This window comes from Cervus elaphus, chromosome 25 (genome assembly GCF_910594005.1).
Source record: "Cervus elaphus chromosome 25, mCerEla1.1, whole genome shotgun sequence".
Classification (NCBI taxonomy): Eukaryota; Metazoa; Chordata; class Mammalia; order Artiodactyla; family Cervidae; genus Cervus; species Cervus elaphus.
Genome location: NC_057839.1, coordinates 63,079,226 through 63,100,988, shown reverse-complemented (window position 1 = coordinate 63,100,988; position 21,763 = coordinate 63,079,226). Strand labels below are relative to the sequence as shown.

The 21,763-nt window shown below is 38.5% G+C and overlaps 1 protein-coding gene across 1 annotated transcript in view; it reads left to right on the top strand.

Annotated features, from left to right (window-relative positions):
* MARCHF6 (membrane associated ring-CH-type finger 6) overlaps positions 1 to 21,763 on the top strand; it is an 82,533-nt gene that overhangs the window by 22,559 nt on the left and 38,211 nt on the right. Inside the window, exons 3-12 of the mRNA XM_043887936.1 lie at positions 442 to 515; positions 2,273 to 2,416; positions 6,536 to 6,608; positions 10,486 to 10,654; positions 12,138 to 12,327; positions 13,767 to 13,828; positions 14,469 to 14,501; positions 18,287 to 18,338; positions 20,028 to 20,086; positions 21,325 to 21,405. Coding sequence (XP_043743871.1) covers positions 442 to 515; positions 2,273 to 2,416; positions 6,536 to 6,608; positions 10,486 to 10,654; positions 12,138 to 12,327; positions 13,767 to 13,828; positions 14,469 to 14,501; positions 18,287 to 18,338; positions 20,028 to 20,086; positions 21,325 to 21,405 — 937 coding nt within the window. The remainder of the gene's footprint in view (positions 1 to 441; positions 516 to 2,272; positions 2,417 to 6,535; positions 6,609 to 10,485; positions 10,655 to 12,137; positions 12,328 to 13,766; positions 13,829 to 14,468; positions 14,502 to 18,286; positions 18,339 to 20,027; positions 20,087 to 21,324; positions 21,406 to 21,763) is intronic.

Below are 21,763 nucleotides of genomic sequence, written 5' to 3'. Positions count from 1 at the left end.
CTTCGAGGTGGAGTACTACTGTTACTCACATGAGGAAACTGAAGCAGAGAAAGGTTACGTTCTCGGTGGCATTGCCGCTGATTAGCGACAGGCCTGGCCACCAGGCAGCAGTGTTAGCAGACCAGTGTTAGAACTGATGCTGATGCTGGGAGATTCTTTTTATATTCAGTTATCTTTGAGGAGATTACAGTTTACATTAATTAATTGTTCAGTTTAATCTAAGCTGCTTTTTAATAGTAGAAACACATGTTTTTTAATCTTTATTTGTTATAATTCTGTACTCTTCAAGGGCATCAGTGATAAAAAAATTAAAGATACTCAATTTAAAATGTAAAAGTTCTGTGATATGTAAAACTTTAGTAAAGCAATATTAGTTTTCAGTGAAACCTTAAAATTTCGTTGTCATAAATACTATACTTATGAATATGTTTGTAATTGCAGCTTAGTTCAGTGGCTGAAACACAGTCGAAAAGAATACTGTGAATTATGCAAGCACAGATTTGCTTTCACACCAAGTAAGTTCTTCAGAAGTTTTCACTGCATTTCTAGGTTATAACTGGCTACATAAAGGTGTTTAAACAGTTTTAAAGCAACTATGTTCGATTTGTTTTTGATAGTAATAGAAAGTATTGCTATAGCATTTTGGAAAGCATTTTTTAAAACTACATGTTAACTTTTAACACACGCATGTGTGATTTAATTTGCGAGATATTTTTTTCTTTCTTTTTTATATTTTAGATGAGTTCAAACACATACAAAGGTATAATGAACCTATGTGTATCCATCACTCAGTTGCATCCATTTTCAACCCATAGCCCTTACATGTCGTCCCCTGTGCTCTTTAACAGCAAACATTTACTGTTTCATAGATTCTGTGGATCTGGAATCTGGACCCACCTTTGCTGGGTGTCTCTGGCTCAGCATCTCTCACACACTTGTAGTCAGTCTGTCAGCTGGAGCCCTGGTGTCATCTGAAGGCTTGGCTGGGCTCTGTGGGCTGCGGGCTTTTCCAGAGTCGCTCAGGGGTTTGTGAGGGTCCGTCCCCTGCAGGCAGTTTCCTGAGGGCCTCTCGGTTGCACCTGGGCTTCTCTGGTGGTTCCCTGTGCTCTTGTTCCCACGTCTCCACCCTTATTACAGAAAATCCTATTTAGGATTTCTTTGTACATATTTTAGCATGTACCTCCAAGACAAGGGTTCTTTAAAAAAAAAAAAAATACAGCTATAATACCATTATTTACCCAGAAAAGTGAGTAACTAATGATGTCTTAAATTTGTCAAATATCCCATCCCTATTAAAATTTGGGATTTTTTTTGAGTTAAAATTGTGTTGGTTGTAATAATTACGACAAATATTTAATTCACTTTTTAAAAACAGGACTTTTTAAGCTCAGTGTTTTGTAAGCGTGTGGTAAATATTTTGTAGATCTTTAGAATTCCAATTATATTTTATAAGTCCTTTTTCTGTTGATTTATACTTAATATTATGTTACCTTATAAATAAGTAGATATTCATACTGGCAAGGTATCAAGAATTTGAAGCCTGTTTTCATTCTGGGATTCTAGTACATTGCTCTTCTTCCTCTTTTGCACCCTCCCCCAAAGCTTTTTATGCTTTCGTGTTTGTTTTAAGCATCTTGAACTGCTGAGTGTAAATTCTGTAAATTAGTGTTAATTTTACTTTGTTTTTATGTAATTAGTTTATATTATTAAAATCATAACAGTTTACCATTTGAATGTTGATTGTGCCAAAATGGGAGCGGGGAGTGGCTAACAGACCTCAGCAGGCTGTTTGCTCCCGTAGGAAGTACTTCTGTTGCAGATTCTTGTGTACTGTGAGTGCTGCTGCTGAGGCTAGTATTGGGGGAGGGTTCTTTCTTGAGGACCTCTGTCAGCTTCACCTTTTGCTCCTGTATGCTTTATGTGATCTTTGATAATTCTGGAAACTAGTTGGTTATATTGTTTGAGTGCTGAAATGTGTGTGAGTTAGCCTTGCATAAAGTTCCTGGCTCTTGAGTGAGGGGGTGTGTACATCTCTTGAATCTTTTTTCCTGCTCAGAGGCCTATTTTGTTGGCTTTTATATTTATGTGATTTGCTCTCAGAAATGACTTCTGGGTAAATGTAGTATTACTATTTGAATTATTTTTCATATAGGACAAAATACTTAAGCGCAATGCAAAGGTCGACAGTTAGATAGTTCTATATGCCTACACAGTAACCTATTTTTGAATCTTCATGAAGTTGTGTGAACTTTTTCCTTTCCACCCGTTACAGTTTATTCCCCAGATATGCCTTCGCGGCTTCCAATCCAGGACATATTTGCTGGACTGGTTACAAGTATTGGCACTGCAATACGATATTGGTTTCATTATACACTTGTGGCCTTTGCATGGTTGGGAGTTGTTCCTCTTACAGCATGTGAGTATTCATTTCCCTGTGGCTGGAGTTGTTTGAATATTACACAACTGCTTAATATTATAAAGTATTTTTGGTCAATGATGTTTATTAGATATTATAATGTTGTATATTAGGAAAGCCTCATTTGGAACATGTTATTTACCTGAATGAAAAAACATTTTTTAACAACTGAGCTTCTTAAATGAATGTGGGAAAGAAACACAGCATACAGAGGCTAATAATGAAAGTTCATGAGAGAATTGAAAAAGCAAAATCAAAGCATAATTGAAAGGAAATTGAATTTTACTGAAGTTTATCAGAAGTTTGAAGCTTATTAGAGCTTTCAAAGATGGCAAAAGATGTATTCTTTTGAGATTTTTTTAAAAATCCCCCTTTAAAAAACACATCCCCAATGGTCCTGAAGAATTGGGAAGTGTATTTTTTAGCTATAGGAGTACCTCTGAGAAATTGGTATACTAACTCATAGTTGATTCTCTCTAGGTTCTTTGTGTTCTTAAAGACATGGAGAGGATTCAGTAGTATGTGTGCCAGAGTATGTAGGTAGGATTCTTTAGAGTTAAATGCAAACAAAATTTTTACGTAAGTGTGATTAATATCCTCATATCTTCTTAAATAAGCTTGATGAGTTATGAAAATTTTATGAGACTAGCAGAATAGGTACTATTCACATGAAGAATGAATTAGTGAGCTAGAAGATTGAGCAAAGGAGTTCACTAGGATGTGACTCAGAGACAAGAAGTTGTAAGTATGAGGGAAAAAATTGAGAGATGGAGGCCACATCCAGTTGTTTCAGTATCTGACTAGTAACTAATACCAGAAGGTGAAAGAGAGCGAGCTGACTCTGATAAGGGAAAAAGGCAAAGCGAGGCACATTCTAAAGTTTTCCAGTGCTGAATAGGGTAGTGTATAGATATTAAGCTTTCAGATTATCCTACAAAGTAATGAGAGTCAGGCTGGCTGAATGTTAGAAGACAGCTGAAGCTTCAAAATTTGACAAAACCTTTGAACCTAAAATCTTATACACATAAATTATTCTCAGATAGAAGGACAAATGCAGACTTTTCAATAGAGGCAAGGTGTTGGAAAGTTTACTACTTCAAATGATTTATGAAATAGTGTTTGAAAACATTTTACTAAAGAGAGCAAGGAATCAAAGAGAAAGGTGTGATTTACAAAGAAAAACAGGTACTACTTACAGCTAAATTATAATTGTTGTTAATATACAATAATTGGAGTAGGAAATGGCTGCCCACTCCAGTATTCCTGCCTCAAAAATTCCATGGACGGAGGAGCCTGCTGGCTACAGTCCATGGGGTTGCAAAGAGTTGGACATGACTGAGCATGCATGCTCTACAGTTTTTTAGGTGTCAGTCTGAAACTAAAATTCTAGGTGATCTGCACATGAAAGAACCTTGTGAGGGGAGGATAGAAATGAGAGCTTTTTAGATTGTTTGTCTTTCTTGTGGGGAAATTATAGATGCTTTAGACAAAACAAGAAAATACAGTGCAAATATACATTAAAAATACAGGCATAGCTAAGTAGGAGTCCAGAACTAGCAAAGGTGATTAAGAGTAGAGGTGCCACCACTGTTCAGGGGAGGAAAGATGGTCATTTCAGTAAACAGTATAGCATCAGCCGGTTGGGCATATGGAGAAAAACGAACCACACCATCACCTCCCACCTGACCCAAGTGAATTTTAGATAGATCATAAGTCTGATTGTGAACATTAAAATTAAAAAATTTCTAAAAGATAATATGTTAGAACAACCGTAAAAGAATGAGAAATTTGACTTAATTAAAGTTAAGGTTTTTCATTCATGCTCAGATACCCTTAAGAGAGAAAGGCAAGCTACAGAGTGAGAGAAGGTATCTGCAGTTCACATATCTAACAAAGGACTTGTACCCAGGATATATGCAAGGATATTTAATAAAAGAAGTATTAAATCTAAGAGAAAGAGAAAGGCAGACAAGCCAATTAAAACGTGGACAGCAGATGTGAACAGGTGTTTCTGGAAAGAAGATTAAATAGCCAATAAGCACATGAAAAGATGCTCAGTATTATTAGTCGTCAGGGGAAGGCACAAGAAGGTACTCTACAGAATCAGCAGAATGGCTGAAGTTTAGGAAAAAAGACAGTGCCAAATGCTTTTTATTAGGATGTGGATCATCTGAAACATGTATTCATCAGTAGTGATGAATATAAATATTGTGTAACCATCTTGGAAAGCTGTTTGGCATTATATGTCAGTGGTTAATATTTGAAATACATTATGACCCAGCAGTTCTATTTCTGAGAATGTTGATTACAGGAATATTCACAGGACACTTGTATATAGTAGTGTGATGACTGCAGCTCTGCAGACAGCAGTCTAAAACTGGAGCCAACCAGGTGGCAGTAGAATGGACGCTGCGCGCTCACCCCTGTGGTGGGGTTCCGCACGGTGATGACGGAAGGGCTGGCTCTCTGACGTGGGGTAACATGGGTGAGCTTCACTTCCTTGAGAGAAAGAAGCCAGCCACGAGAGTATGAACTGTATGACTGCATTTATGTGACGTTTTAAAATAGGCAAGCTGATCTGCAGTAATAGCAGAATAGTGGTTACCTTGTGCTGGCAATACTGACTGGGAAGCGGCTTGAAGGAGCCTTCTGGAGAGCTAGAAATGTGGGGAATCTTATCTGGGTGGCAGTTACTTGGATATATAGTGATGTAAAAATTCACACAGATACACCTAAGATTTATGTGAATTTTACCTTAATAAAAAAGTAACAGAACTTAAAGGTAACCACTCGGAGAATAGAAGTAAGATGGTGAGTTTTTACCCTAGGGAGTAGGAATAGGAGACAGCGAATAAAATTTGAAGTCCAACAAAGGACAGGAAAGACAAGAAGGGAGGACAGAGAAAGAGGAGTAAAAGTGATCACAGTAGCTGTGATAACTGTGTACAAACGAAAGTGTCCCACTACGAGAAAGAAGTACAGAACAGCCGGGGCTGTTGTTAGAGAGGTTTGTTAGCTGACAAAACACAGGAGCAGTATTCTACCAGCCAGATGTTCTTCAAGATGAAACACTTTAAATGAGGAAAAGCATTTTATTTCATATTAATAAAAGAAAACAACACTTTTTATGCATCAGCAAACAGGACTTAGAATGTAAAACATTCACAGTGATAGTGAAAAACTAACACACTTCTCTGAAATCAGTAGATCAAATAATCAAAAGTTAAGTAAGGACTTTGAGGATTTAAGTAACAGGTAACAAGCTTGCTTTCTGTTCTGACTTGTTTACACATACACTCACACACAATTAAAATCTATGTCATACTTCTTTCTTTAAGTTAGCAATGTACCCATGACTGTCTTCATGTAGGAAGGTGTTGAACTGCCCTATTTTTAAGCACACTAGTAAGGAGGCCTTTAATTTATGAATCTATTTTCTTATCTACAGACAATTGGCCTTCTGTCAGTTTTACTTTGCTATAAACATACTTGCTCTGAATATTTTATACACAGATGTAAGCAAATTGAATTACGGAAAACCTTTTCCTATCTTTCTATTTTGACTTGACATTTGAAAACAGCCATTGAAGTTACTGTAAATTTTTGGTACAAGGCTATAGAGGATGCTTCAACTAACACACAAGTACTGGTTTGAAAGAAAACCTCAACTTTTGGGCCCCATTTCCAAATCTATTCCTGCCTATTCTGGTAAGAGGATAGGGAATGGCTATATATTGGCCCTTACTTCATATTTTCCCTTCGTGGGCAGGTTGAAGATTTTGTCCTTTTGAAGACCCTTGAATTTGTGTTTTTAAAGAATTGGTTGTTAGTTTGCTCTTCATAGCATTGAAGCGTGTACTCTACTGAAAAGTCCTTTTAATTTCAAAAAGCATGTACCCCCAAAACTTCATTTTCATGAGCAGACTCAATGAATTTTGGAATTCTAGGTTAAAAAAAATTATCTGTATTATAATTTTGGAGATCTTTTCTGGATTCCTCCCCCCCTTTTTTTCAAACATCTACGCTTATTCAGTAAACACAAGTAAGTCAATCTAGTTAACCGAATGCCTGTGTGAGTTTTGATGAGAGCTGTGACTGTGTCGTGCCCTTTCTTGGCAGGCCGCATCTACAAGTGCTTGTTTACTGGCTCTGTGAGCTCCCTCCTGACACTGCCACTGGACATGCTGTCCACGTGAGTATCGAGCCTCATGGCGGCGGGAGGCCGCACCCTGGGAACGGGGCTCGTCTTTGCTTCCACATGCTTGGGTTTGTTGTGATTTGAAAAGTCCTTCTGTTCCTCTTACCTATTCTAACAGCTATAGGGGAAGCAACTGATATATGTAAATGCTGTTTTAAAACATACCATCTTAAAGGAGTATTTGGTAATGGTGGGAAAGCTAGTTAAATGAGCTGTCACATAGTGCGAGAAAATGTGTTATTTCATGTAGATGCTGAGAGTTCCTTTAAACGTGTTTTTAACAACACAGGCATTTGAAGTCAGATATCTTTTTTAAATGTTTTTTGTGATTGTTAGGATATGGACTCTAAAAACTTGTTGACTGTAGCTTTATTGTATTTTAATCTGACATGAAGCTTTATAATTGCAGTTTCTTGGGAAAGACATGTGACTATATTTTTATTATTGATGTTAAAATTAGAAATGCTGTGAATGATTAGCTGTATCAAGATCATTAAAATATTAAGCTTGCAAAAGATTGGACCTCTGTTTGCTAAATCTTCTTTTGTACCCAGCTGACCTTAGGTTTCTGATCCCTATTCAGTAAAGGCAAAGAACAATGTAAGACTGTCTTTTAGAATAGAGGCATTCAGATTATATTATGAAAACAAGCCAAATGACAACAGAAGAGTGCAGGAGAGTATGTTTCATTTCTGATCAAGAAATCAAGTCTCTGCATCGTTATTTTGAATTATGGTTGAAAATACGTAGAAACATTAGATATGTCAGCAACTTGGGTTTCCTACTTGCTGGTTTTACCTTTTTGGATAGAACAGGCAAGTTATTTATTTCTGTTTCTTTGGCAGTACAGGAAACAGAAAAGGTTTTGAACTTTATTCACATTAGAACAGCTTCTGAAGTAATGTTTGTAAGTAGACAGGAATCTTGGAAATAGGGCATTAATGGCTGTGGCCATGATAAAAAGGAGAAGCAGTGATTTGACACACTTCAGAATTTGGAAATAGTGTAATAATATTACCCTTTGTATGAAAATACTAACCTGTGAAGTGATTCAGTGGAAATAAATATGACAGCATTCCTATATCTGTACATCAGATTTTTATCTCAGCCATCCAGAACACAATTTTAGTATGGAGGCAAGGAAAATCAATCTTAAATGGCTGAAGTGTCATTCATTATGTCTCTGTATTTATGACATAACTCACCTCTGGCTTTCCTTTAGAAATTGTATAGTAAAGAAAAGCTCATGTTAGAAGTATCAAGGGAGGTCAGAAAAAAGCTAAAAGTGATGGAAGTTACATTTTAACATCTATGAAATAATAAAATAATTGTTTCAAACAGGGTGGTCTTGTTCCATTTAGTTTGAGGCTGAGTTGTATTTATCATTGTAGCTTTTGAGAGAACAGTGTAGCAGCCAGTCAGTATCCCGGTTGTTTAGAAAAGATGACTTGAGGTCCTCTGTGTGCTGTTCAGTAAAGTGGGGTGTATTCCTTCTTTTATGATTTCTGTTTTGAGTGGCAAAATATGTTAATATTTACCAGAGCTTAAATTGGGAGGCTTGGGCTTTGTGAAAAACCAGGTGCTTATGGAAACCACCATGTCAGTGAAATTTTAGGATTTTGGTCTCAGGGCAATATTCTACTTGCCTACCACCTTTACTGCTTGTTGGTGGGACCATTAAACATCTGGTTGTTTGGCTGGTGTGATCATTTAGGTAGTGCACTGAGATTGTAACAGGAGAAACCCTGGCCCTGAAATAGAGTTGCAACTTTTTGGTGACCTTGGGCAAATCATTGGACAGTTCTGAACCCTTATTTCCTTATCAGACAAAATTCACATTAAGTTTTTACATGTTTTTGTGAATTTAATCTTCAAACAGCCCACTCTTCAAAGTGGGCTGCACCCCACTCCCTGAGGCACATTCAGAGATTAAATTCACAAATATATGTGAAAACCATGTGTGAATTTTGAGCACTGTGTTAATCAGTAGCACAGTTACCACCAAACTCAGAGCTTCTGGAAGCCTTAGGTTGGCAGACTCCCCTTTTCACGCCTGATTGGTTAGGGCCACGCCTGAATTGCCTTCATGAGCTTCCTCACTGACACCGGAAAATGCTAGAGGCTCATTGGGGATTGTCAAAAGAAGTTGTAAGCGTGGGTAGATTTTATAATCTCATGCTGCCTTTTAGAATTTGAGGAATTGAACCGGTTTTTCTGAAAGCACTTACAATTAGATCACTTATTTTTTCTGAGTGATGTTTCATTTTTCTCTATAGAATATATTTTCTGAAAGTTTACTTAAAATTTCTTAATACCTTAGTAGGCACTACATATTCCATAGCTGAGGTCTTCAACATCTCAAGGCCCAGTCTGTCAGTTAACTATTACTACAAAACATGCTGTCTCCAAAACTTAGTGCCAAAACAACAAGCATTTTGATTTGCTCATAATTCCAGGGGTTAACAGTTTGGGTTGGGCTCAGCTGATCGGTTTACCTGTTAGACTTGCCTTAGTTATGCCTGTGTGTCATTGGGGTGGGATGGTCTAAGGTAAGGTACCTTGGTTCTTCCATATGACTTCTCTTCCAGAAGGCTAGTGGGGCTTCTTTACATGGTGGTCTCAGGGCAGACTTCTGAAAGGGTGAGGATGGAAGCTTGAAAGCTCTTTTCTAGGCTTTGGAACTCAGGAATTCTCACTTATGGTCCAGATGGTTCCCAAACCAGCCCAGAATTAAGGTGTGAGGGAAAAGGAGAGGATTCTACCAGGAGTCTGTCCCTGTTAAAGCCTGCGGTGACTGGTTGCTGTTCTTACTACTGGTGACAAGGCAGGAGTCAAGAGAGGTCCCCGCCTATCAAAATTTTAATGGTCTGGAAGGTTCCCTACCAGGGTGGGGTGATTATCATTCCTCTTTCTATTAAGATATATTTCAGATAGTATCTGAGGACCACATTATTTCAGTTTGGAGCTTAAAGGCCGAGGTCTCCCAAATTGACCCTTCCTTAAGTCTCCATGAAGGGAAAAATGTCATTTTGTTATGGTAGTGAATTTTCCAAAGGCTCCCAAAATTCTTGAGTTACCTTTGAATTATTTTAAAAAATCAGACATAGACCAGGGAAGGATATGCTCCTTCAGAGAAGAAAAGAACAAATACGTGTTCAGTAGTGTAATACTCTTGTATTGTCATGTGAATTGTACATATCTGTCAGAATTTGTTGAGAAGCTAATATACTTTTAGTATATTTGCAGTTTAGCATCAAAATTCAGTCTGCTTTCTAAATGAGGCATTGGTAAAGCTTATCACAGGCTTCTTGCCTCACATGTTGTATACTGTGCGTCTCTCAACCTTCCTGTTGGACCTTACTAGAGGCTCCTCTTTTTGATTTGCTGATTCTGTTCATTTTCATGGGTTTTAAGTATGAGCCAACCAAATTGGTTAAACTTGTGTATAAAATAAGGATAAGGAAATTCTTAGTAAGTGTTGGGCAGAGTCATTTATCTTTAGTAAATTCATGCATTGTCAATACCTTTGTCAAATATTTGACTACTCTTATTTTTTGCTTGCTGCCTTCCTTTTTCTCAGTCATCCTCAAAGAGAGGCTGCCTAGCTGGTTTATGTAGTTCTGATGTTATTCTTTGCCTTCTATAATATAAACATATATAATACAAATATATAAATATATTTGACCCTCTTATAGATAAAGGGCCACCATCCTCAGAAATAACTCTTTTTGAGAGACTGATTTTCACCAAAAAGTTACCGCTTTTCTGGCTGTTCTTTCTAGATTTTTGTATAAAGTGAATGTTGTTACCTTTGGTTTCTTAACTTGAAGTGTTCTTTGGAGTAATTCTATATACCTTTTTTATAAAACAGGGACAACTTGTTGGCGGATTGTTTGCAGGGTTGTTTTGTGGTGACATGCACACTGTGTGCGTTCATCAGCCTGGTGTGGCTACGAGAGCAAATCGTCCATGGGGGAGCCCCAATATGGCTGGAGCACGCCGCTCCGCCCTTCAATGCTGCTGGGCATCACCAGAATGAGGTAAACCCCTGCGTTCCTGAGTTCATGTGATCTGGGTGGGACATAAGAATTATTGTTCCCCTCCAGGATCCAAACCCTTGACTCCCATGTCCCTCATTGCGAAGCAGGACAATGACAAGGTTTGGGAGAAATTTAAGGGAGACGTGAAAAATCAGAAGCGTGTGGCTGTGACTTTGCCTGTTAGTCTCCTGGTGAGACCAGGAGCAGTGTGAGGTTGTGTACCAAGTGCGCCTTCACTCACTTCGCCTGGGCTAACCGCTGCCTGGGAGTTAACACCCGGATCTCCTTCATGTCCTTTTGATGTGCTCCTTAACATTAAGGAGGCCCCTTGCCCTCTTTGTTCATTAGTTTCTTCATGTGTGAAACAACTCACCTTTGTCTTGGTAGAAACATTACCAACAGTAGAAAAAAAGGAATATTGTTGATAACAGTCTTGTACAATTTTACTTTTTCTTAATGGGAAATGGCATGCAAGATCAAGAGCATTTGCTTGAGGCATTAAGAAGAGGACGGTATGATAAATGATTTTTAGTATCTTGTTTACTGAGAAACTACAGGGCCAAAGATGTAAAAGAGACAAAAACTGACACATACAAAAACAATTTGCACTTTGTAAAATTTTTATTATGAAAAAATTGACTATAAAATTAACTCTATAAATAGTTAACGACAGTTTTTCATTTAAGTACCTTAGCTTTTTCTCATGTTAGGATTGATTTCATCAAATTCCGCTATACCCTTTTCCTACAGATTTAAGGATACAGCTTCTTTGAAAACTACACGTATGAAAAAATGGGACTATAAAGCAAGCATGCTTTTTGTAACCTAGTGTTAATACTTCATCATTGTATCTCATATTTGAAGCATTGACCACAGTTCTCTTAGAGTCTTTGTTACCTTTATAGGAGTTCAGTGTTTTAATTAACTGCAGCTGGGTCTTTGTTGCATTTGGTGGGTTGCAGAATTCAGCAAGAGGCAGAGAAGTGAGTGTGTGGGAACTGACGATGTTTCTGTGGAGAGGCTTAACCTACAGTTCAGACATGAGAAATCTTTCCTCAGGTGTTAACTGATGACAGAAGTTATATATCAGTATGTGTGTAAACAAGCAAGTAGAGTGCATAAATACATTTTCATCCCTGAAGTGATCAGTAAAAACAAAAGATTGCCTTATAAAGAAGGATTATGAAATGATGTATTCAAAATAGCCAGATTTGTTCATTTATTTTCTATAATGCTTTGTGAAATGTTAATCTCTAAATTATACCAAATGAACGTGTATACTGTTAAGTGAGTTTGTGTTCTTATGTTACCAAGTTGGTCCAAACTCAGATACATTAGGAGAGATGCCCTTGAGATCTGATGTTTTGGAATTTTAGTAGAGTTTTTGTCTGTTTGCTAGTTTTGTTTTTTTAGAAAGGATGGTGCAGTTTGGAAATACAGCAAAACAAGTTAGCCAAATTTCTGGTCTGTTCTGTCATTTTAGGCTCCAGCTGGAGGAAATGGTGCTGAAAATGTTGCCCCTGAGCAGCCTGCTAACCCCCCAGCGGAGAATGCGGTGGTGGGGGAAAACCCTGATGCCCAGGATGAGCAGGCGGAGGAGGAGGAGGAGGAGAACGAGGAGGAAGATGACGCAGGCGGGGAGGATGCAGCCGACGCCAACAACGGGGCGCAGGGTAATGGCTGTGGCCTGTCCCCACCCTTCCACCACGACCATGAGTCCATCCCCACTCCCCAGGGGAGGGCTGCAGTTTTCAAACCTTCATGGGTTTGAAGTTCTGTTTCTAACCTGATTTTACTTATTTTAGCAGACTTGCATTTATGGGCATTCATAAGCATGACATTCTTTTTAGCTATGAAGCAGGGCATGTTTTGTGTTTGAAGATTCTTCACACAGGACTTTTTATAGGATGGATAGGAAGAAGTTACTTGTAAGTTGGAGTAGATACTATATTTTTAAAAAAGGAATTTACTACCATTTTATCTTATTTCTTTGCCATCTTTATTGAGTCAGTGCAACTTCTCTTATTAAAGAAAAATTCTTGAAGTGTATTCTGCAGGCCAGACATCACCCAGAGAAACTAATTTTCTGGCAGTATGTAAAAATTCTAGAATGTAAAAGAATGTCCGAGACTAGCCCACCAGCCAGCTGTCAATAGTTCACCATGTTCTTTTCTCTCTCTGGCCCCAGAGGCTTCCTGTCAAGCGGTGCACTGTCTCTGGGCCCACTTAGCATTGCTGAGTGTTCCCTCTGCACCAGGCACGCAGACACCAGGTCCTTGCCTTCCTGGAATTTCTGGTCTGGTGATGAAGTAGAAATATCCAAGTGAGGAAGTCTGTTATTACACAGTGTGATAAATGTGCAGCTTGCTCTGAGGGTGCTCCTGAGGAGAGATCTGTTTGAAATAATTCCCTGGGTAGCTGAGAGCAAGTGATACCTGAGCTGTGGCTTGAAGGATGAGAGGAAGCCAGTTGTATAGTGGGAGCAGGGGGCCTTTGGAGGGAGAGGTGGGTGTATGTATGCTCAGAGGCTCTGAGAGTGCAGCTTCAGTGCCCCGGTGACGACCCTGGTTTCCGTCTGCTGTCTCATGCAGTGGGTCCTGCCTGGACCCTCTTCCCTTCCTGTTCCACACAGTGTTTGTACTGATCTCTTGCCCTTAAAATCTGTCAGTGATTTCCCCATTACACTAAAGAACAAAATAAAATCCAGGCTTCACTTCCCTTTTGTATCAATAAGATTCTATCGCCATCTGTCTTTCGTAAACATCCTCTACCACCCTCCTCTTCACCCACAGAGTTCTAGTTGCCTGGCTTCTTTGCTTTTCTCAAATTCTTGATGCAGAGCTGTTGAATTCCTCTATTTCACATAATCCTATTTATGTCCTTTCTAGCACTATGTCACAGTCTGGAATCATCTAATTTATTTTGTATGCTGTGTTTATGTTTTCTAAAAATTGCCTAACTCAGTATGGAAAAATTTTAACTTTGGTTTAGCCTGTTTTAACTGTTGTGTTTAACAACAGTTATAAAACACTGTTAAACACAACTTAAAAGAAAATGTTTTATTATTTATTAAACTCACATTCCAGAAGTAATATTTAAATTATATTTCCAGATGACATGAACTGGAATGCTTTAGAATGGGACCGAGCCGCAGAAGAGCTTACGTGGGAGCGAGTAAGACGTCTGTCTATTAAGTGTCCTAGTGTTTTAATTCTAATGTGTGTCTTAAAGTTGGCCGTATTTAGATGGATACGCTGATTTTACAGTTACATTTGATGGAGACAATTACCAGAACTTCAGTTTCTAGAGGAAATTAAGTGATACACTGTTTGTGATGAAAATATTACAAATACTTTGATAAAGATCTATTAATGCCTTTTCTACCTTTTGGTACAAACCTTGTTTCACTTATGAAATTTGTAACTTGAAATTGTGGACTTTTGAAAATGAGGTAACAATTTAAATATAAGTATTATTCTGATGTTTCAGTTAACAAAACAGTACAGTGTATCATGAAATCTTTACTGGCTCCATATCTAATGTAAGAATAAAAATCCAAGATGGAATTTTTTTTAACTTTATATAATTTGGATTAAAAGGAGATCCAAAATATAAAACTCCTATGATAAGTTTTTCATTCTCTGAAAATGATAGGCTCTTTTGGAAAGTAGTGGGTAAATATTATGTTTAAAGATATTGAGAGGAAAATGAGCTTTTTTCATAAATAAATAAAATTTATTTTTAATAAAATTTATTTTCATAAATAGATAAAAACCCTATTGAATCTTGATTTAATGCTTATTATTTATTTTAGATGCTAGGACTTGATGGATCACTAGTTTTTCTAGTAAGTAAAGCTAATCTTTTTTAATAATAGAATTGTAACTTTATTTGTCTTAGTGATTCAGTGATCTCAAATTTACAATATATGGTTGCTTTTTATACTAAGGTCAAAATGCCCTTTGATTTTTGATTACTTGGTGTATTGAAGAAAGCCTTTTTTGTGTATTGAAAATATTGGCAAAGCATAAAGTTAACACTATTTAAAAACGAAATTATTAAAAATATTTGAATTTTAGAAAAGAAAATGAAATACTTGATGGTAATTCAGAAAACTTGGCCTTCTTTTAATGTCCCAGCTTGCTGTGTTTTAATGCCTGAACTGGTGAAAACAGAGCAGCTTTGAGATGTTCACAGAGAGAGCCCTGTTTGCTGAGCCTCACCTATGTTTACCTTAACAATAAAGAGTACCACTCTAAGGAAAAGAGCAGTTCTTCGAAGAACCTGTTCTTTAAGGCAAAATAATGTTTTTTCCAGGTTCTGTGATATAAAGTCACAGAACTTGCCCTTTGGGATTTTTAAATAGCTTTGGTTATCAAGATAACTTTGGCTGCAAGTAGCCAAACTCCAGTGGACTAAAACTATTAACGTAAGAGGAAGTCCAGAGAAAGGATGGGCTTCAGGTGTGCTTGATCCAGGGGCCCAGCAATGTCATGGACCCAAATAATTTCCCTCTGCCGTCCACAGTATTGGCCCTCCTCAAACTGCCTCTGGATGGAGCCAGAATAGGAATTGAGGCTTCATAGCTTGAGGATTTGAGCAACATATCTGATGATAATTCTCAGATTAGTAAGAAGGTTATATTAGTGAGCTCCTATTCAAGGTTAGATCAGTCAGTTTCAGTTCAGTTCAGTCACTCAGTCATGTCAGACTCTTTGCGACCCCATGAACTGCAGCACGCCAGGCCTCCCGTCCATCACCAGCTCCTGGAGCCTACCCAAACTCATGTCCATTGAGTCAGTGATACCATCCAACCATCTCATCCTCTGTCGTCCCCTTCTCCTCCTGCCCTCAATCTTTCCCAACATCGGGGTCTTCTCAAATGAGTCAGCTTTTTGCATGAGGTGGCCAAAGTATTGGAGTTTCAGCTTCAACATCAGTCCTTCAACACCCAGGACTGATCTCCTTTAGGATGGACTAGTTGGACCTCCTTGCAGTCCAGGGGACTCTCAAGAGTCTTCTCCAATACCACAGTTCAAAAGCATCAATTCATCTGCACTCAGCTTTCTTTATGGTCCAGCTCCAAAATTCATACATGGCCAATGGAAAAGCCATAGCCTTGACTAGACAGATCTTTGTTGGCCAAGTACTGTCTCTGCTTTTTAATATGCTGTCCAGGTTGGTCATAACTTTCCTTCCAGGGAGTAAGCGTCTTTTAATTTCATGGTTGCAGTCACCATCTGCAGTAATTTTGGAGCCCAGAAAAATAAAGTCAGCCACTGTTTCCACTGTTTCCCCATCTATTTGCCATGAAGTGATGGGACTGGATGCCATGATCTTAGTTTTCTGAATGTTGAGCTTTAAGCCAGCTTTTTCGCTCTCCTCTTTCACTTACATCAAGAGGCTCTTTAGTTCTTCTTCAGTTTCTGCCATAAGGGTGGTGTCATCTACATATCTGAGGTTATTGATATTTCTCCCAGCAATCTTGATTCCAGCTTGTGCTTCCTTCCAGCGTTTCTCATGATGTACTCTGCATAGAAGTTAAATAAGCAGGGTGACAATATACAGGCTTGACGTGCTCCTTTTCCTGTTTGGAACCAGACTGTTGTTCCATGTCCAGTTCTAACTGTTGCTTCCTGACCTGCATACAGGTTTCTCAAGAGGCAGGTCATGTGGTCTGGTATTCCCATCTCTTTAAGTAAATTTTCCACAGTTTATTATCATCCAGACAGTTAAAGGCTTTGGCATAGTCAGTAAAGCAGAAATAGATGTCTTTCTGGAACTCTCTTGCTTTTTCGATGATCCAGCGGATGTTGGCAATTTGATCTCTGGTTCCTCTGCCTTTTCTAAAACCAGCTTGAACATATGAAAGTTCACAGTTCACATATTGCTAAAGCCTGGCTTGGAGAATTTTAAGCATTACTTTATGAGCGTGTGAGATGAGTGCAATTGTGCAGTAGTTTGAGCATTCTTTGGCATTGACTTTCTTTGGGATTGGAATGAAAACTGACCTTTTCCAGTCCTGTGGCCACTGCTGATTTTTCCAAATTTGCTGAGCTATTGAGTGCAGCACTTTCACAGCATCATCATTTAGGATTTGAAATAGCTCAATTGGGGTTCCATCACCTCCACTAGCTTTGTTCGTAATGATGCTTCCTAAGGCCCACTTGACTTCACATTGCAGGATGTCTGGCCCTAGGTGAGTGATCATACCATCGTGATTAACTGGGTCGTGAAGATCTTTTTTGTACAGTTCTTCTGTGTATTCTTGCCACCTCTTCTTAATATCTTCTGTTTATGTCAGGTCCATACCATTTCTGTCCTTTATTGAGCCCATCTTTGCATGAAATGTTCCCTTGGTATATCTAGTTTTCTTGAAGAGATCTCTAGTCTTTCCCAATCTGTTGTTTTCCTCTATTTCTTTGCATTGATCACTGAGGAAGGCTTTCTCTTCTCTCCTTGCTATTTGGAACTCTGCACTCAAATGGGTATATCTTTCCTTTTCTTCTTTGCATTACGCTTCTCTTCTTTTCTCAGCTATTTGTAAGGCCTCCTCAGAGAGCCATTTTGCTTTTTTGCATTTCTTTTTCTTGGGGATGGTCTTGATCCCTGTCTCCTGTACAATGTCATGAACCTCTGTCCGTAGTTCATCAGGCACTCTATCAGATCTAGTCCCTTAAATCTGTTTCTCACTTCCACTGTATAATCATAAGGGATTATGATTCTATACAGTCAGTATAGAAGGTTGCTATTGTTTAGTCACCCAGTCGTGTTTGACTCTTTTGTGACCCCATGTGCTGTAGCCCGCCAGGCTCCTCTGTCCGTGGGATTTTCCAGGCAAGAATACTAGAGTGGGTTGCCATTTCCTTCTCTAGGGAATCTTCCTGATCCAGGAATTGAACCCATGTCTCCTGTATTGGCAGGTGGATTCTTTACCACTGAGCCACCTTTTGTCCTTTATTGCTTTCAGTTTCTCATAGATGAGAGACCTTAAAGAAGGCATGAAAACACACTGGACACTGAAAGAAGTGCTGTGCAGTTTACATTAATATGTTGTTCAGAAATAATCTGGTTTTCAAATTTTTCTTTATTTGGATATTTTAGTGTCATGTGATACAAGTGAAATCTGGTGTTTATGAGATACAGTTCATGGTATATTATTAATTTCTGAAGAGGAAGTGTTTATGGATTAATTTGATTTTTTTAAATATGTGACATTAAGAACTTCGAGTTCTTTAGGTTTAGTTTTAGGAGCTATCTGGGGATTTCCATGTGGTGCTAGGGGTAAAGAACCCACCTGCTAATGCATGATATGTAAGAGTTGCATGTTCGAGCGCCAGGTCAGGAAGATCCCCTGGAGGAGGGCATGGCAAGCCACTCCAGTTTTCTTACCTGGAAAATCCATGGACAGAGGAGCCTGGCAAGCTACAGTCAATAGGGTTGCAAAGAGTTGGACAAAACTGAGCAACTTAGCACACACACATGAGCTATCTAATGAAAAATGAAAAGTTATGTGTAATTTCTGAATGAAATCTCAAGATTGTAGTAAAAATTTCAATCTTCTTAACTAAGTGAATTAAATGTAAATCCAATAGGAGATGAATATGTCTTATTAATCCTTTTTTTCTTTAGGAACATGTCTTTTGGGTGGTGTCTTTAAACACACTGTTCATTCTCGTTTTTGGTAAGTGATGTTTTGCTTTTATTTATGGTATTATGATAGGAGTTTAGTTTTCTCGGACCTTGTTACAGGTTTGGTTTTGTTTTAACCTTAGGAATATATGAAAGGAGTTTTAGACAGTCATCTGGCATAGGAAGGCCCTAGGTATATAGATTCTTTCTTTCCTAAGCAGCATTGACTGCTGTTACTGCCAGCTCTACTTCTGTTGGGCATTTCTGTCTCCTTTTGTAGCAGCTGGTTTTAGACTGACTTGAGAATATACAGTGTCCCACTTTCGAAATTAATTTTGTGCTGATTATCTGTGTGTGCTTTCCTGTGGCAGAAGGTCTTGTTTTTAATCTGTTAAAGTCCTGACCAAGCTCTTACCAGAGACGTTGGCTTGGGAGCTGTCGCAGAGAGAGATGCGGGTTTGAGGAAAGACAGTGAACTTAGCCCGAGTGTCACTCCCCTCAGAGCCAGATTCCAGTAATGCCGGGACTTCCAGACACCGCACAGCTGTAGCCGTGAGGCTTCTGTGACAGCGCTGAGTCCCTCCAGTTGGGAGTCAGGAGAGAAAGGAAGGCGGAGTTGATGTAGCTCACAGGTTTCTCTGCTTTGGGGGAAGATGGGGAAACTGAGTCAAATAACTAAGGTTCCTCCAGCAGTTCTTCAAGGTGGAGTCTGATGGAATTGGGTCATTGTTAGACTGTGTTTTGGGTGTCCTAGAGAGAGACTACAGGCTGCAGGCTGACCTTAGAATCCTCTGAGTGCCTCACGGTCTGCTCCTTTCTAATTACTTCTTGATGACGCCTGCTGCCTTGCTCCTTTGTCTCTGTATTTCCTCTAAACTGGAAGTTAGATCTAAGACCTGATTTGATTCAGGGTCAATACTTGTAGGACAAAACCTTCACTGGTCATGCATTGCCTGACAATACGACATATCAGGAGGTACCTGATGTCTGGTTCTCCACCTTTGTCTGTGGCTCAGGTCATGGTATCTTGAAGCCATTATTGTTAGGTTTCATGTTTCCCTTTAACCACCAGAAAGTAATCTGTGGGAAGTGGTATTTTAGTACCATGCAAATATCTAGTGTTCCATCAACTTTTTGGCTAATAATTTTATTAGCCATTGATATTTGCCTGGATTAATTTATTTTTATTAGGCATTGCAAAAATGATAATTTTCAAATTCTGTCATTTTAAAACATTCATTGGCTGGTTTTTTAATAAAGAAAAGCTTGTTCTTATCAGTTGGAACAATTTAGTTAATCTGAAGCAGCAGGTCAGATGTGCAGCTCTTTTCGTTTAATTATTAGCACAAACTACTTTCCTTGCTGATCAAAGTGTTTTGTGTTACGTTGCTTTTTTTCCTCTTGTGATTTTTGGCATTCCCTTTTTTGAATATTATGAACTCACGGATTTGTATATATTCAGTGTTTTCTTTAGTTTTGGAGTTCTTTTTGATGCTCACAGCTTCTTCTCTTTGGCCTGTGAGACCCTTTTCACAATGGTTCTTGTGTCCTTTCACCATGAGCTTATTAGAGCTTGGTAACTTTTTTGTTCTCTAGTTCTAGAGAATCCCACAGGCAGTACATTTTTGGTTCTGGGATCTTTCATTTCTCTAAGAACCCTTGTTCTTTTTAGTGGGGTTGGTACTAGGAGTGTTCATTGTTTTGATTTTGAAGTTTTCATTGAGTTTTTCCCCCCTTTTAGCATTTTGCCCTTACCACATCGGCCACTTTTCCCTTGTTGGTTTGGGATTTGAAGAACACGTGAGTATGATACTTTTACAAACCTGATTTCAGTAATTAAACCCCAAATTTGATGTATGTTGAGTAAGTAAGTAATATTGTAAAGAGTTACTTCATTTCTTTGTCTGCCTTACATGAAGGAGTAGTTATCCAGCACCATCTTGTTCACATCTTAAGCTAAAAGCAGCTCAAGACATAGAAATGTTGGGAGGTGTGGGAGGTGTTCTCTGAACCTCTGTGAGGCACAGTCTTCCTCTCTGTGGGGCAGGCGGGAGACATGCTGTGCGGAAGCTTCCTTACAGACTGACCTTTCACCTGACCACTGGCTTGTGAGATCCGTTCTCTCCCTTTTCCCTAATTGCCCCATAGTGAATTTAGAAAAGTAACGAGATATTAATCAGTTTTTAAAAATGTTGATCTGTGTCAGAATGATGAGCTGTGGTATCTTCTAAATAGTTTGCTCTAATTTTGATATTTATGGTTATTTTTCAGAGGTAGGTGAATATTGGGATGGACAACTACTATTTTCGAGGAGGGGGGAGGTTCCCCAGAAAGAGTTAGTCCTTTAAGGACAGCTAGCATAGTTGGAACATTCTGGTCCATTTGTGTGTGTGAATCCTGAGAGATCACATTCTGAAGTTTCCGAAATGGCAAAGTGACATGTTCTGGTATTTAATACACCTCTCCAGATTCTCACTAGATGAATGAGAGAACTTGAAAAGTCAGATAGATACTTTGATACATTTTAGTAGCACTTGCTTTGTGAAATTCAGGAACCAAAAGGTGAGCAGTGTTTGTCGCCGCGATCCAAGCTCTTGCTCTTTGTAAGCTGAGAATGAAACAGATTTAGAGAGCAAACACTGTAAATGTTGCGGTAGGAGACAGAGTGGCTTGGCTGCACGTGGCCATGGATAGCCCAGGCCGCGTGCTGCTGCTTTCAGCCCTCAGCCTTTAGCGGGTCCGCTTCAGGGTGGACTAGGCTGCAGACTGTTACAGCTTCTTTATTTTTGTAAAATTCAATTCACTGTACTCTGATTTTGTCTGCTTGAGCAAAGTGTTACTCTTTAACTTTTCCTCATCTTCTTGTAGTAAATTTCAGTCAGTGGGAGAATCCAGTTTTTTGTCATCCAGAGGGGATTTTATGGACGTTTTCTAGTTATAGGAAATTATATAGTCAACTTGGATTGTTTAATAAACATTGTTTAACGGATATAGGCCACGTAGTAAAATTAATATTTTATTTATTTTCTTCTGTCTAGGTCCAAGCATCTCATTTTGAAGGCCTAATCACAACCATAGTTGGGTATATACTTTTAGCAATAACGTTGATAATTTGTCATGTATCCTTTAATGAACAAGGTTGATGTTCAGTAATGTTATTATTAACCCAAGAGTTGTTCTTATTAATGAAAACTATTTTTCTCCACTAGTCCTTTTAATAGAAGTTGTAGGTTTTTGTAGTGAGGATGAGAGCATAAAAAATATGAGATAAATTAATTCTGTCTGTCAGATAGTACTGAGTGTTGCCTAGTTACCTGTTTCATTGTATCTTTATTATTTTTAAATAAATTTTTTTGATGTTGGAGCATAGTTGATTTACATGTGTTGTACAGCAGAGTGATTCAGTTATACATATATATGCATTGTTTTTGAAAATGATTCTTTTCCATTATGGTTTATCACAGGATGTTGAATGTT